At 43.6% G+C, this 17289-nt stretch overlaps 1 protein-coding gene across 1 annotated transcript in view; it reads left to right on the top strand.

The window, feature by feature from the left end:
- The first annotated feature begins 3130 nt into the window (after positions 1 to 3130).
- KDM7A (lysine demethylase 7A) overlaps positions 3131 to 17289 on the top strand; it is a 54372-nt gene continuing 40213 nt past the window's right edge. Inside the window, exon 1 of the mRNA XM_054167797.1 lies at positions 3131 to 3367. Coding sequence (XP_054023772.1) covers positions 3252 to 3367 — 116 coding nt within the window. The 5' untranslated portion in view covers positions 3131 to 3251. The remainder of the gene's footprint in view (positions 3368 to 17289) is intronic.

Here is a 17289-nt window from a genome sequence, read left to right as displayed (position 1 = left end):
TACATTCAAGATTTGTATTGCAATTTTGTTTCTAAACTGCATTTAATAAGACTGTCATGTAAAAGCTCTCCAAGTTTCTGGGGAGAATCCTTATTAAAGGCAGTTTTGTAATTCTTACTCTATGTGATCTTTGCCTTTTCTGAACTTTTACTGTGTTACATTCCCATGTAGTTTAGTGTAGTTGAAACAGAGCTCAGAAATAGAAAAGCTTACAGATCAAACTAAGAGGAAGATAGAGCTGGTTTATTCATCTATTTCTCGCAACAGATGAAGTCATTATTCTCCACCTGCTTAAGGACTGCCCACACTTAGACTGACTCACCAATATACCTTGTTCTGAGGAAAATGCAGTGCATTCTATGATTCTAAATCACGCCTGCAAAATAATGCTGTTTTGAGAAAGCTCTTATTAAATGGTGAAGCTTTGATCTGCATGCTTAAGGTTAAAAGTTCTCTCGTTTCTAAAAATCCTAAGTTTGCTGCAGTAACCTAGACTGGTGAAAGGAACATCGCCATGGAGTACTTAGACCAAGCTGCTTCCTCATTCTTTGCACTTGCATCATTGGACAACTTTCTTCTGTGTCAAGTGAAAAAAAACTTCCTTGTGTAATCCAGTAATGCTGGACTCGCCCTGTACAAAACACCTAAGGCTGCCTCACCTCCACCTCTTACAAGAATACCCATTGGTGTGCGTAAGAGGTTTGGCATTTGCGGACACCTCCTGAAATACAACATGTGTGTATTTTTGTGGCCACTTTGGATAAGGTTACCACTACAGCTGGTAACTGCAACTTCAAGATAAAACTTGCCACGTGAAAGCCTAAGAAGCAGCAAATGGAGGAGCAAGCTGTCGTCAGTTTTCAGACTTCAGCCTGGCTACATAGACTGACACTTTGTTACACAAAGAATAATGACTTTAACGTGAACAGTTCTCTCTAATTGTTGTATTACCTGCAATTGTTTTTGCAGGATCTTGCAGGCCTTAGCAATAATACACATCTTCTTGGGTGTGCTTTTGAATCATGTTAACATAGGAAAAGGGTATTTTTCATGAGAAAGCTTCTTAGTATATATTATTTTCAGACACCATGAAATTAGAATTTGTTGCCTTCAGGTGTTTGGTGTTTTGGTTTTTTTAACCCCTATTAAACTTAACATTGTCATTTTAGAGAACTGATAGGTCTGTGGTCACAATCTGAGTTGCTGAAATACTAGAATGTGTTGGAAAACAAGAGTATTGAAACACCCACTCCCACCATCCAGCAGGTCAGAACTGCACTTTCTAAATAGGTCAGGATTTGGTCTATGAATCCCGTATTTCTAGAGGACATTCTTTACATTTCCTGTATTTCTTTATGTCATTCTCCTTTCAGTCACATAGCCTGTGTGTTGCATTTATTTGTTTTACATTTCTTTGCTGTCCACTTTGCTGCCAAATCATCATCTCATGTTGCTGTCTTATATAAATGTTAACATTAGCTGGCTTCAGAATAACAGCCTGGAAAGGAAACATTTACTTCTGAGCTTCCCCCTGCCAAACAAGTGTAGTGTATGGGTTTTTTTGTTGTTGTTGCTACTGGTGGTTAAGAGCATGGCATGCAAAATTGTAACACTGCACACATGCCTAGTCTATTACAGCTATGTAAAGTGCACTTCCCATGTATTTACTGTTTCACTTTTGAGTTGGGACATTCAGCATGCAGGTCACGACTCTCTCATTCCCTTATACAAGACAGGTATACTCAGATCCTTGAGCCTCACGCTGCCAGGAGAAAAAAAAAAACAACAATCCAATTTCAATTTGAAACTCTACCTTTTTTTCCCCCCCCTTTATGACATATAATGAGCACATGAAATCGAGCAGTGATGCAAACAGATGCTGAGAGCTTGACAAAAAAATACACCAGTTGCAGACCCCAGCTTAGCACTGGCCTGTCTAGACTTAATAAAATCGAATGCGCCTGTGCCCTGAGGTCCCTCCAGTAAAAAGCGCTGCTGGATGCCCACTGTCGCGTTCAACACGTGGAACTCAGAGCTCTGATGCATTGGGAAATCACGTTCTTCAAGAAAGGGAGGAAACGAACGCCACTTCACCGACTTTCTGTGCCAGATACTTTTGAATCTACATAAGAAAATTAACGTAACACCAAGGGAGAAGCCCTCCTTGGGCAAGCCTGTGCGGGTCCCACGGTCGGAAACAAGCGTGGTCCGGCTGCTCCCGCCGGCCGCCAGGCTCTGAGCAGAGTTGGCCGACCCGGCCCTGGGGGGCAGGAGGGGGCAGGAGGGGGCAGCACCGACGCTCCACGACACGAGTTCCGACCAAACTCTACCGGCTCCTTAGCAGCGCTACCCGCAAAGGGGCGTCTGGCAGACATCGGTGCTGGCCTCTTTCCAGGCCGTTCTGCCGCTCCCTGACGGCTCGTCCCTCGCCAGGGACGATGCTGGCTGTGGGAAGTCCCTGCTCAGGAGGGACCAGGGCGAACCAACCGTCGCCGCGCACTGACCCCGCGGGAGCAAAGGCCGAGCTGAGAGCCCGCCCTATGCCAGAACAGCCCCAGCAAAGTCGGCAAGGGTCACCCTTGCGCCTGCGCAGGCGACCGCGACCCGACAACAAAGTCCAGCCTTCGGGCACCTTCGGCGCTGCTCGGCCGCTTCCGCCGCCGCGGTTACATAAGGGGGAGCCGACGCGCGCCGCGGCCCGCCTTCTCTCTGCCCGTGTCCTCGCGGCACCCTGCCCCTCCCCCCTCCCCGCGTGACACTGCTCGTGGGGAAAGGGAGGGCAGGGCCAGCGCGTGCCTCCCCGCGCCCCGCCTCCCGGGGGGTGGGGCGGGCGGCCGCACGTGCGCTCCCCTACCCACGCCCAATGGGAGTCCTCTCCCCCCACCATCACGCACGCTCAGTTCCGGCCGCCCCGCGAGACGACCAGGCCGGGGCGGGGTAGGGCGCGGGGCTTCCTCGGGGCGCAGGCGCAGCAGTGCCGATCGCCGCGCGGGGAGGGCGGGGGTGGGGTGGGGGCGGTTCCTCCCTCCTCCTCCCGCCTCCGCGGGGGCCGGGTGACGCACGTGCGCGCGTTCCCGTGCGCTGTTGTTCGCTCGCTCCCGCGCCGCCTGCCCGTGCCTGCCTGCCGGCGGCGGGGCGCGCGCGGCGTGTGGGCCTGGCACGCGCGCTGTTGTTATTGGTGCCGCCGGCCGCGGCGGAGGAAGGAGGAGGGGGGGAGCGGGCGGGCGCCTCAGTCAGTGAGTTCTTTAAAGATGGCCGGAGCGGCGGCAGCCGCCGCGACCCCCGTGTACTGCGTGTGCCGGGAGCCCTACGACGTGAGCCGCTTCATGATCGAGTGCGACATCTGCAAGGACTGGTTCCACGGCAGGTAAGCGCCAGGAGCCGCGCGATTCGGGGAAGGACACCGTCGGATCGGCCGACCACCGGGTACAGGCGGTGGCAGTCACCTCCCCCCCACACCTTCCCCCCACCCCGCCCGGTAACGGCTGGGGGGACAATGGCTGCGCAGCAGTGGCACGGTGGGGGACGAGCTCTTGTCCGCTCCGGCTCCCCCCCGTGGCGGTGGCAGCGGCTAGTGCCGGCGAGGGCTGCCGTCCCTGGGCACATGGGTCCTTGTTTGCGTGGGGACCGGCGGGGAGGGCGAGGCGGCCCGGCGCGGGGAGGCCGGTTATGAAACAGCAACAGATGTGGGGGCTCCCTGGCCGGTGACTTCGCTAGTGGGGCCGGCGCCACCCTAAAGTTGAGCCAGCTTGGGGAAGGCAGCGTGTCGCCCCCGCTCCCCTGGGGAGTCAGTCTCTCTCTCCCGGGACAGGGCGGCCTCTTAGCGGAGAAGTACGGAGGGGGCACCGGGCCGGGTGCCGGGGCTCTCTCCCGGGGGCCCCAGGCTCTTAGGTCCCTTGCGTTTTGTTTGGGGTGGGTGGCTGGCAGAGGGCTGCGAGAGGGGGCGCGGAGGAGGGTCGCCGTTTTCCTCTCGCCGCTTTGACGTTTTCAGTGCGGTCCCGAGCGGACGCCGCCGACTCGCGTGTGTTTTTGCGAGCCGAGCGTGTGAATAATAAAGGCCTGGCGGCAGCCCCTGGGATGCGAGCGGGAGGAGGAGGTGGTAGTGGGGATTCACGGGCAGTTAAACAAAGGAGCAAGTTGGGGGCCCGCGGCTCAAGCGGTTCGGCCGGGCTGGGGCTGTGGGGCTATGAGTGTCCACCCCCATTATGTGGGGAACCCCGGCGCCGGCGTGCGGGCCAGGGAGCTGGCGGCAGTGTAGGAAGTGCCTTGTGATTGACAGTAGGACATTTAAATACCCCCCGTGTAACAAAAACAGGCTCCTGGCGAGACGGCCGCCTCGCCCTCTGCCGGCGCCGGGCGGCGGGGCCGAGCCCAGTGGAGCCGAGCCGGCCACCCTCAGGGCCGCGGGCCCGTGAGCCCCCAAGTTTCCTGGACCCAGCTATGACTGTGCCGGGGCTTTGCACTGTACCGAGGCTTTCCCCTCGCTAGCGCAGGCGGTCGCTGAACAAAGCGGTGCGTCGGAGAGGGCTGCCCGTCGGCGAGAGGGGTCGGGCGGCAGCGCGCTGGCGGTCCGGCCGCGTTTGCCTTTCATCTCTTGCTTTCGGCACTAGCAGCAGAGAAACGGTGGTTGTGTGTTTTGGGGGTTTATTTATTTGTTCTTTTCCCCTCTCAGTGGCGAAAGAAAAATGCTGGGTAAAAGTAGGTTGCCTATCTAGGTGTTACTTAACAGCAATTATTACACATGGGATGTTTTCTTGCCACGTTTTAGGATGAAAGGAAGGCTTTCAGTATTTCATATGCTGACTTGTACATAAGCTGAGTTGATTTGTTCGCTGTATATGGGTCTCCTTCCACTCAAACCACAGTATGACAGAAACTATGACAGAAACTATGAAAAGGGCTTTGTAAACTGTAAAAACTGGCAAAGCAGAATTGTTGTACCTTTAAAAAACCCACCTCCTTAGTATTTTAAACTAGACTACTACTACTCCTCTTGCCAGTACTGTTGTTTGAATCTAGACGCACACCAGCTTTTTGGGATTACAATAGCTTGATGCGAGTTCGTCAAAACTTGATCACTGCTTGTAGTAAAGGTACAGACATTGTCTGAAAGTCTTTGTGTTGTTACAGGTTCTCATTCTTGCAAACGTTTTTCTGCATTTCTGTGTTGCATTTTCAGGCTCTCTGGGAAGTTCTCTGCTTACGTGCAGGCTTAGTTTAAATGCTAGTCTAGTGCACTAATATTCCTTGGGGTACAAGTAAACTAATTTCTGAAATTCTCATGAGAAAAGTACTGACTGATACAGAGATCATAGAGATGAGAGATCACAGAGATGGGACAGACGACTTCGTAGCTTTCTTAGATTTTGATCCGCGTGAAGATCCACAATGGCTCTCATGCTTGAGCTCTGTCATGCAATTGTTAGAAAAACCCTGCTAGCACTGAACTGTTTTGATAGTCTGAAACCTAAGTGTGGAAAGTAAGCAAGCCAGCAGGAGCTGGCAGCAGCCACGTTGCTCTGGGATTTAGCTGCATGCTCTCGTAGTCTCGTGACGAATGGACGGGACTGTGGGAGACCGTTGTCCTTTCTCAGCTGTGGTCTGCTCTGGGAGTGCCTTTTTTCTTGTTCTAAGAGTATCCGAAGACTGTTACATAGTTTGGAGGGGAGGTGGGGGGTGGGGTGGGTGAGGAAGGCACTCTCAAATCTTGAATTTTCTGGTGAACTTTTCGGTTTCGTGCTTTCTTCAATCTATTTGTTTACTTATTTTCCAGCCTGTTGAATGGGATTGATGTGACTTCATGTTAAGAAACATATAAGCCTATTCTTATGGCTGTGATCTGCTAGCATGATACCTAGCTTGTTTTATTGGATTATGGACTCTGCTGTCTTCCTGTGTATAGCGAAGAGAGTGCCTTAGTAATACGCTGGAGGCAGTACAAAGTCTGTTATGACAGATTGGTACTAGTAGTGCCTTTAAATTTTGTGCAATACGTTTTCTGAGTAGTGTTCTTGCACTCCCTGTCTTCAAATCGACTATATTTTCATTTACTGTTATCAATACATTAGTATTACCAAATGTGCATTTTATTGCTTCTGGCAAATATTTTTAGGAAAACACATTTTGATGCGCCACACAAGGTTGCAAACCTACATTCTGGTTTGTAGTTACTCTTGAGTGGACCTAGCATCTGACCACAATCTTGTGTAATTACCTCATGCTGAACAAAAGAGCAAAATGCATGTGTCTGTGTCATGTTGTAGGCTTCATCACTTCTCTGAATGGCTTGCAAGAGTGGAAAGTTGGCAGAGACTTAGATGTTGACAAACTTTCAAATCTTTCACATGGGCAAATCCATTTATATTCTGGACTATTTCTGTATTTTCCTGGTCTTTTTATCATCTTGAAATAAAAATGTCACATTAGGCTGCTTTTCTGCGTGGCATATATTCCAACTAGAAAGCAGCAGGAAAATGTTCAACTTCTTGATTCTGTTCAGCAGCTCTTGATACCTATTTAAGTTCTTGGCTTCATCTTCAAGTGATGTGTATCACAGAATAATGCTTCTCATTCTGTCTCTGCATCCCTTTGGTTTTTTTTTTATGCTCTACCTCAGTTATTAGGTTAACTACATACTGTAGACTCTTGCTTGTGTGTTTTACTGTCATGTATTTAACTTACAAAATATCTTCCAATCTTTCTTTTCTTCCCCCCCCCTTAAACTGATCTTTCAGTTAGCTCTGATCTTGGACTAGGTTTGTGGAGTTTGGAGAGATTCTGTTGTCAGCTTTGAATTTTTTGTCCTTTTTTCTGTCCACAATACTTGTACGCAGCTAGATTTATATGCATTGCATAGATGTCACTTGTAGATTAGATTTCAGACAGGTTGGAACAAATTTAAATTTAAGCATATAATTCAGTTTTTATCTGCACAGTATAATGTCTGTAATGCTTCAGGAGTGAATGATTGTAGTGTTATCCTTGTAGTGTTATCTTTTTAAGGCTGTTTATAAAGCTGCACTGGTACTGTACTGATTGTAGTAAGGATCATGGAGAAGTCATTCAGGCAAGCTGAGAAGTAAAAATGCAGGTGCTCCTGTGGCATTTTCTATGTAGCTTTTTTTTCTCTTTTTCTGTTAAAGATTTTTTTGAAACAAATTAAATTTTTTATTCTTTAAGCAGTGGTGAATAAGAAGGGAAAACATCCTTTTTTTTGTTGTTAAAAATCAGTAATTTTCCTTAAAAATTCTAGTGGTGTCAAATTTACTGTCTCCCCCTCAAGGAGGAGAAAGAAAGAAAACAGCCCATCCAGCTTTGCTCTGCTTGCATCTTTGAGGTTTTGTGCAAAGCAAACTTAAATTTAGAGTCCATAAATCTTTTTTCTTGTATTGGTTTTTATGTTTATAGGAATCAGCATTTCATTTGAGCCGATTTAGAGGGCAATAACACACTAATCTGTATGTTGCGTTCATATGTATATCAATTTCAAAGCAAAGTCAAATTGATTACAATTATATGGAATTGTTTTTGAATTGAGAGCTCTTGTTCTCAGGATTAATTCTGTATTCTCTGTAGCCTTCTTGAAAGAATTAACTTTTTTCCCCCTTTCCTAGAGCAGTTCATTGATGACATACAGAACCTTGCCAGTAAGTGTTTGCTGGTTTTTTTTTTACAGCTTTGTCATCATTAAAAAACATTTAATAACATAATTTGTAAAGAAAGATGCTTCATGTACCTTTTGAGGACAATTATTTAAATTTCAGATGCTTTGAGGCTTTGTTCTCAAATGGAAAAGAAAATAAATCAGTGCCAGAATTACATCTGCGTGAGCTAAGCTCATGTAGAACATAGTTTTCCTGATACCATATAGATTTGAGCATGTCTTCATTCAGTCTCTGAAGAAACAAAATTTCACAACCACTCTGTAATCTGATCTCAATTTCAAAATCAAGGTTCCCTCTTGCAGCTGTTAGGTGGTGTAGATCCCTCTTAATGCACTGGTATATACTCTGAAGGTAGGCTTTCTCCTTAAGAAAAGATGGAGATTCACGTGCTAGAGTGATCATTTTTCCTTAATTTGCTCTTTGTTTTAGAGCTTTTTACATGAGGCTCTGCACAATGGGCTTTTCCAGCTCTTTGAGGCTGAAAGAGGCTATCCCACTCCTGGTTGCATGCTGCTATAATTTCTCTTTTGCTGGTTCAGTGCTTGTCTGATTGTTTGGTAAATCAACTCTGCTCAGAAAACTGACAAAACCCATTCTTTTGCTGGGCTAGCTTTTTGTTGGGTTACTGAGCTGAACAAGCTCATCAAGGGCTAGCATGAGTCCCAGACTGTTGCAAAACTGGTGATGATTGTGTTGCCGGGTGAGATGATAGTGGGTGGCAAAAGACAGGGAAGTTGCCCTTTTTCTTCCTCACTGACCATTTCAGGTTCAATGGCTCATCTAGTTTTGTGGAACCTTGGGTTTGTCTCTTGGCCACCTTACGTGGTTCTGCTTCCATCTGATGGCCTTGACCGTCACCCGTCTGCTCATCTGGTGGGGGCCATAGCAAGCAGGGCATTTCCAGGGCAGCTGCAGTGGTACACCCCCAGAGCATCATCTGTTTGCAGAGACAGGAAAAGCCTCTGTGTCTGTCTTAAAGGGTCTCGGAGGACAAGGTATGATGATGCTTGTGTCAAGAAACATGAAGACAGTAAAGAGAGGCTGGTGCAGGGCTTCTGGTGCAGGCCTTCTGTTTACAGAACATTAAGACCTTAAAATTATAAATATTCAGGTACCTGAACTGAATTGACAAATATTTGTCTCATCACTGGATCTTTAGTCTGGCACGATAAGCTCTAGAGCAGACTTTCTGACTTATGTAGTATTAGGCCTTAAACTCTTTCTGTAGCAACTGGCTGTGTTAGGGAAGTGTTGTAGTCTTCAAGGGAAAGTTACTGTGTTTGTTAACCATACTTTCCTTTGGTTTAGCCTTATTTCCTCAGAGGTAAGATGGAAACTTCAGTTTAAGTCAAATGAGCTGTGTGTGCTCTGCCAAAGGATTTAGTGATTTCAAGTGACTTCATCTTTTTTCTAACAATACAAAAGCTGAAACAGTTTAACCAAAACTGAGAAGCTAATAATAATAATGATACCAGACTAACACTTGTGTAATTTGGTGTCTATTTCCAGTCCTTTTATATTCTTCATTTGAGCTATGAGTTTTTTCTCCTTTGAGTTCCCATCTGTGAAGTGGGAAGACTTATTAATATATATTAAAATAGATGTATTCTGCCATAATAAGCACTGTGGAGTAGTAAGTATTCAAATTTATTCAATTTTTGAATCTCTAATAACATGTAGAATTACATGTAAGAGTCTTTTCTTTATGGTTTTCTTGAAAAACTGGTTTTATTCAAAGTTAGCATTTCTTTCCTTTTACATCTGTAATTTTATAATTGTTTTCATTTGATGTTAGAATGGAATTAACCAGGTTGGAAAAGACCTTTGAGACCATCAAGTCCAACCTATTGCCCAACACCATCTAATCAACAAAACCATGGCACCAAGTGCCTCATCCCGTCTCTTTAAACACTTCCAGTGATGGTGACTCCACCACCTCCCTGGGCAGCCCATTCCAATGGCCAATCATTCTTTCTGTGAAGAACTTCTTCCTAGCATCCAGCCTAAACCTCCTCTGTTGTAGTTTGAGACTGTGTCCTCTTGTTCTGTTAGTGGTTGCCTGGGAGAAGAGACCAACCCCCACCTGGTGTGGTGGGTTGAAGGGCTGATCCTTCCTTCCTTCCCTCCCACCACGGGCAGGAAAAATGAGACTCAGACAAACGGATTGCAGAAGTGGTGGAAAGTGTAAAATATTCACTGCTTTTCCATTTAAAAAGAGCCACAAGCACAGTGACAAAAGTGATCCCACAGAATACCCAGACGCACCCCAACACTCCCCTCTCCCCACCTGGGAATACACCCAAAACCCCCAGAGATCTTTATTCCGCCCCCTCCCCTTCCACTGCTAGGCTAATCTCAGCTGGCCAGATCTGAGATTGCCCTTCCCCATTCTCCGCCAGGCCCCAGGAGACCTCGAGATGATTCCCCCTCCATTACCAGATAGGCACCATCTCTGTAGGAGCGGTGAGGGACTTTGCAGCTATATTTATATGGAGCAGGACATTATGGGATGAAATACGGAGCTTCCTGTGTCCACCCACTGGGGTGGACCCTCAGGATACCGGAGGTGTGTCTTATGTGGCAGAAGCAGGGGTCATCCATCCCAAACTGCTACACCTGGCTACAACGTCCATTCAGGTAGTTGTAGAGAGCAATGAGGTCTCTCCTGAGCCTCCTCTTCTCCAGGCTAAGCAACCTGGACTCCCTCAGCCTCTCCTCAAAGGGCTCGTGATCCAAACCCCCCGTCAGCTTTGTTGCCCTTCTCTGGGCACGTTCCAGCAAGTCAACAGCTTTCCTGAACTCAGGAACTGGACACAGTACTCAAGGTGTGGCCTATGTTCTAGAATGAAACATAGTAGATGTTTTAGGATATACTTTCTGACATAACAACTAGGACAAGAGAAAAAATAGTCCAATAAAGATGTGGAGGAGAACTAAAGGGTCCATGATTCAGCTTTCTTAATTAGAACAAGAAGATTGTGGTGAATTTAAACACAGTTTTTAAATGTTGTTAGTTCTGATTTTTAAAGTACAAATGAATTTTTGCCTCTTAAATGTTAATTAATAGATATAAAGGTTCAGAATTAGTGATTTAAGCACTATCTTTAATTGTTTGGTTTTTTTTAATGCTATAGCTGATCTATATCAGTGTTTTTGGAATAATTTTTTTTCTCTTTAGCCATCCTGGACCATGCAAATGAAGGCACTGGAAGTCTTTATGTGTAATTTAACTGGCCAATAGTGAATTTTTAATAGCTAGATAAGTTACAATGATTTTATATTCCACAATGTTGTGATTACATACTTACATAGCACTCAGTGTCTTCCTTTCCTTTTGTTATATTTAATACTTGCTTGATTTGACTGAAGAATTAAAATGTTTTTTGATTTCTGTGTCTACAAACTACAGAGGTAAGAGAAATCTGGGTGAGGAGCTGCTGCTTGCTACACTTAATTTCAGTATATATCTGCTAGGTGCTACAGTGTAGAGTGTGAAATATATTCTTTTTATTTTAAACTTGATTTGTGTATAATGCTGACTTTTGTGGCTTACACAATGGCTATAAAATGGATTAAGCCTTACAGTGGAGTATCACTTTAACTGTCAGTGGGCAAAATCACATTAATTTTGTTTTCATTCTTCAGTTGTGGTTTCTAGCTTTGTTGTTTGTGGACAGTTTTCATATTCATTAGCAGATTTCTTATGCTCACTGCAGCTTTCTGTGTGCTTTCTGTATCATCTTTGGAAGATCATGCAATACAACGTCTCTTTTCTGTTTACATGAGGTTGCATAAGTTGAAGATGAACTCAAACTCTTCATGTAAATATTTGTACTTTCCCTGCATCAATTTAAAATAAAATACCATTGTCTCAACCAACTGTAAGTAATCAGTAAAGACTTTCATAGGTACAAAATGCATGCTTAAAAACAAACATCCTCGAGTTTTGCATTTGTCTCATTGCTGAAGTATGAAAATTCAATTAACAGCACTGCAATTGCTTGCTTTGGAATGTAGGAGAGAGATTCCAGTGAAATACACAGGTTTTATTCAAAAAGCTGTTTGTCATTTGTCAGTCCTTTCCAATGTATTATAACATTGGCTCATGAACATGTAGAAGTAACAATCTATGAAGCATGAATAGTCTTGAGAGGTCTGCTATATGGTGGTAATGTGGATTTATGTGGCTAGTTACATCTCCTCAGGTCAATTCTTCTTTTGAATGCAATTAATATTTAATCCTGTTTTGTCCATTACTTCAGCATTAACTAAAGTAGACTTTAGAAGTTGTCTTTCTTTTTGAAGTTACTGAGTTTGTTGTTGCCCAAGCAGGTGTAAATGCTGATGTTTGCCATGAAAGTAAGAAAGCCTTTTTAAAACCCCCTCCTCCCATCATTCTGTCTTAAAAGCCAACTGGAGTGAGGAAGACTGTTCTAAATTTTTAATATGTTGTGGTATGAAGTCTATTTGTTTTCATTTGAAACTGTCACCTGGCATGGCACCTAGCCTGGGAACTTAATTTCATAAATATAATTGGGTTCATCCCATTTACATTAATACTTTATTCTCTTAAAGCACTATTCATGAAAATAAATGCAAGCAAAGGTGGATTTTGGAGAAGTGAAGTCTTTGATGTTGAAGATGCAGGATTGATCTGATCTGTCATTCCTACCACTTAACAGGCAGTATTTTCTGAACAGACTGATACTTTCCTTTTGGGATATTGATATCTGAGGGCCAATAACCAAAGGTCAGTTTGGTTAAACGGACAGCACCCAAAGAAATTGCTATGATGTATTATCCAGTAGTACTTGTAAAGCTTCCAGTTGGCTTGCCTAAGGTACAGATACTTAGTTTTATTTCAATAACAAAAATATTTGCATCTTTCCACCAAAGTATTACATCATGCTGTTGACTTGGCAAAACTCAGTGTCAAGAGCAAACCAGAGTGAAATGATGCACTGCAGCTTCATGTACAACTTTCAGAGGTACTGATGAGTGTATCTGAGCTTCAAAAGTTTCATATGGAGTGGTCTAGGAAGAGTACCAAAAGCAAGATAGCTGTGCTAATGTGCCATTGTGCCTGGGCAAACGTTGCTAGTATACCTCTCAGGATAGTGTTTTCACTTTGTATTTCATGATGTCTGGTCAGGTGATCAGTGAGATGATTTTGACCTAACATCTTGCTTGTCTGAACTAAACTTACATGAAGTGAGTACATTTACATCATGTAATTGAGAGTGAACTGCAAGGCATTCCGTACTCGCTTGGCATGTGTGTGCTGAGAATGGAAGTGAATGCATCCCTGCAGTATGTGATGTCAGTTCCTGACAAGCAAAATTCCCAGAGAAATGCTTGTGGACCATACAGCAACCTTATGCAGGAAAGCCTCTAGCTGCTGTTTTCCACACACCATCCCGGGGCAACACTCCTAAAATACAGACTCAAAGAATCAATAAGGTTGGAAAAGACCTCAAAGATAAGTCCAAGCTGATATTTGACCATTCTGACAGCTGATTTAACCCCCAAACATATACACAGATACTTTTTTTTTAAAAATTTTTTTTTGACCTTGCCTTCTGTTTAGATGGGTTTCATATGTTTTAATCTGTGTAGTCTTTTGTCCTGTTGCTGGCCACTATTGAGGAAAGCCTCTCAGCTTTCCCCTCTCATTGGGGGATTTTATACACATTACACACATTAGCAATATTGCCCAGTGCTTTTTCTCTAGGCTGAAGGTTCACAGCTCTCTCAGCCTGTCCTCATCTGCTTTAGTCCTTTAATTGTCTTAGTGGCACTTAGCTGGACTTGCTCCAGTTTTTCCAGGTCTCTTCTATAGTGTGTCCCAGAACTGGACCTGACACTCTGAGTGTGGCATCACCAGTGCTGAAAAGAAGGGGAAGATCCCCACCACCCTTGGCCCTTTGACAACACTTTTCTTAGTGTGGACCAGGAGGCTGTTGGTTGCCTTTGCCATGAGGCTGTGCTACTGAGTAATAACCAACTTGCCCATCAGGACTACAAGGTCTTTCTCTTGCAGAGGTACATTGCACCTGGTGGCCTCCATCATTTAATGGTGCAGATTGTAGACAAAGCCTGAGACCTGCAATAATGTGTACTTTTACTCTTGAATTGCAAAAATGTAATTTACTTACATGAAAACATTTTCATGTAAGCACTTCTTGTAGTAATGACACCCAAAATAAAACACTTGGATGTGTTGGCTCTTTGGCAAATTTACTGTCTTCTCTCATAGAAACAGTTAAGCAAAATCTGAGTCAGACATTTTCTCCTGAAGAATTAACTTTGTGTTTCTCACAGTAAGTAGACCTTAATGTCTCTTGTAATTTTTACAGGAATGGCAAAAGTCTGTGCTCATTTCCAGGGGATCTTTTTCAGTTGGTCCTCTGCTTCCTGCTTCATGCTTTTCCTTATGCATCTCTGAGGGTTCTTGCTCAAATGTTATTGTTTTGCCCACTATGAAGAAGGCGTTTTGAGAGCTATATAGGCGTACACTAGAGTAATACATGGGTAAAATATTTTTCCCTGTCTAGAAGTTGTGGAACTGAGTAACACAGACTGTGAAGTACAGATTACCTGTAAAACTTCTTGTGTAAAATCAAGAATAAAAGATGTGCATTTGCAAATAATTTAGATGATGCTAAATTACTTATGACAGAGCAAAACTGGTTTCAGTAGCCTGGATCTGAACTTCTGACAGTTTTAGATTAAAATCTGTATGTCAAATTATATCCAGAATAAAAATAACTGATGCAGATAAAATTCAGTCTTAGTACTGATGTAATTCAACCCCCAAACTCTTTGTTCTGCACTATTTGAAGTTTCCATGTGGTCTGAAAATTGCTGTGCTTCATTAATGCCATCTGAAGAGGATTGAACAGATTTCTCTAGATGAAATAATGTGTAAAAGTAACTTTGGGATATGTTGTGGACTGCATGAATGCAGTTTTGGCCAGCATACCCCTCTGGACCACTATAAGCATCTGAGAATCCAATAAAGATCTCTACATTATGGGCATTATCTGGTTGATTGAAGGAGCTTATTCTACTTACTGCTCTGCTAGCCAGCCAATGTAACATCTGATATTTAAACTCATTATCTGTGTATCTGAAACAGTTTGCTTGTGTCATAGCTTAAACAGAAGTTAATGTAATCAGCTATTCCATCTGCGTCTGAAATGAGGATGGTAGACTAGAGATGATGAGCCAGTTTACTCTCAGATTTCTTCAAAAATGAAGCATCTGTCTCTACTTGCTGTTGACTGCAAGTCTATTTGCTGTGTAAAAGTAAGCTATTTCAAAGCTATAGGATCTATCATGTATTGTTTTATGTTGTAGTCAGGAGATGCAGAAATCCTCTGTTCTCAGCAGTGTCCGGAAAATAAACTGGAGGAATGATGACACAGTGGAGAAGCAGAGAAGGTTGGGAGTTTGTATATTTATTTAATTTCTGTAAATGGTAAACTAGAAGATAAGTTGATTTTTTGAAGGCAATAAAAGATTCATGTCAGATGCAGCTACAGAGGCTGAATGTTACTGTGAGTGTTAAGGCTCCAGGAGGTCTTTAAAACCAGTCTGGTTCAGAGATTTTTAAATTAGTTGGGTGATAAACTGTATTTGGTGTAAGGAGCCAATTAAAAGGTGTGTAAAGCAGGCTGAAGCCAATTTTGCTGTTACTGCATTCTTTAAAAGCAGCAAATCAGGCATACAGTAAGGAATTTGCAGCAACAGAGTCTTAAAGCTGTGCTAATACTGGTTACTACAACTAGTGCTAGAAGGTTTGAGACAGAAAAGGGTATTGCTTAATGTTGTTAGCAGAAAGTAATGTTTTTCAAATCATGGCTGGCATTTTCCAGGGAAGGGGCACAGTTTAAAACAATCACTAGCTTCCTAATCAATCCCCTCAGGCTAGGAAGCCATTGTGGGTTTGTTACCGTTCACCTCCAAACCTGTTTTTATCGCTGTGCTTTAGAACAAGACAGATCTGATGGTGTCTACTGGCAGTATTACTCAGGGCGTCAAAAGCTTTACAGACTGTGCATTGCATAAAATAAGACAGTACTGATAGTACTTGTCATGCTTCATGATCTTTTTTAGCAGCTCATCTTTATTTGGCAACCTGGTCTTTCTAAACAGCTCATCTTTAGTATACAACTGAAATAATCAGCTAGTACTCTCTGTAGGACACTGCACTCTGTGCTCTTTGTTGATAAGGAACAGTCAACACTTACAGCTATTGAGAAGGAAATGGAACTGCTGAAGACATACCAACAAATTCTCTAATTATAACTGCTTTTTAATATACAGTACAGAGCACCTAGAAAAGGAGGTTGGCCTGATATCTAATACTAAAGAGATGTTTGTTACATTAAGAATATGTGGGGGGTTGTGAGACTCTTGTATAGGTAATTCTGGAATTCAGAAACTGTTGTGAATAAGTATGCAAAGGCCAAACAGTTGTTCCTGTTCAGTCTCTAGAAGAGAAACCCCAAACATGAAGTCTTGTTTTGCTAAAAGCTGGCTTAAAGTGAGATTTCTTTCATTAAGAGCAGGTAGATATCCTCAGAGTTTTCATCACATTTCTCTCTCAACTAAGAGGTGGGAGTCTAAATGAAAATTTGTCCTTGTGGTCTTGTCCTGCTTTATGGAAAGCCATGTTTGTTTTGGTTTAGAAATGTAGCTTTCCCACTGTTTGGGTTACTTGTTTGTTTTTTTTTTTTTTCCAAATCTGTTACAGTTACTGCTGTACTTCACTGAATTACTGAAAACAGTGTTTTGTGGGTAAAACCATCCTGGTAGTGGCATGAAGTCATACATCTGCCGGCTGCTTGCCTCAGCTCTTTTTGTAGCTGGAGCTACAGATGACTGGTCTCAAGGAACTGACAGAACTGAATACTTAATCAAAGAAGGCTTGGGATGCATAAAGGCAGTTATCAAGACCATCTTAAATACTGTGCTATTCAAAAAGCCTTGGTTTATTTACAGCATCTGATGCCAATGTGTTGCATCTCTTGGGCTCTGTAATGTCATTTTTGATATTATACAGGGTGCATGATTAAATGGTGGGGTTTTTTGTTTGTTTTTGTTTTGTTTTTCCCCCAGATTGCTCCCTGCAATCTGATTGGTAAGCTATTGGCAATTTATGTATTAGTTCTGAGTATTAGTGACTAATGTCGGTGAAAGTCAGCTGTAGGCCTGACTGGCTTGAGTGACTTCTGTTAACTAAAAGGGTGGTGCTACTTCTCATACTCCTCTCTCCTGGTTATATAGTCCCACACTCTCTCATGAATTAGCTCTGACAGTTGTCTGACTGTGCCTTAGATAGCTTGATAAACAGGCAAAAAACTGGCTGGGTTGGTTTCTGTCAGATTAGCAAGTGAAACAGGTTGCCTTATAACCAGGCAAGTACCAGTGCCATTGCAGGGAAGGAGAATGGGAATGCTTGCTTGTAAGGGAGTGAGTAACCTCCCTCTTCCAATTACTGCAAGCTGTTAGATCAATGCAAGTTATATCATGCCTTTTCCTCCTAAGAGGTATGATTGTGGTTTTTTGTTTGTTTTTGTGGTTTTTTTTTGTCATTTTGGATTGAACCTCCGTTTCTTTT

Source organism: Dryobates pubescens, chromosome 15 (genome assembly GCF_014839835.1).
Source record: "Dryobates pubescens isolate bDryPub1 chromosome 15, bDryPub1.pri, whole genome shotgun sequence".
Taxonomy (NCBI): Eukaryota; Metazoa; Chordata; class Aves; order Piciformes; family Picidae; genus Dryobates; species Dryobates pubescens.
Note: the sequence above shows the minus strand (reverse complement) of the source record. Positions and strands in the feature narration are given on the sequence as shown.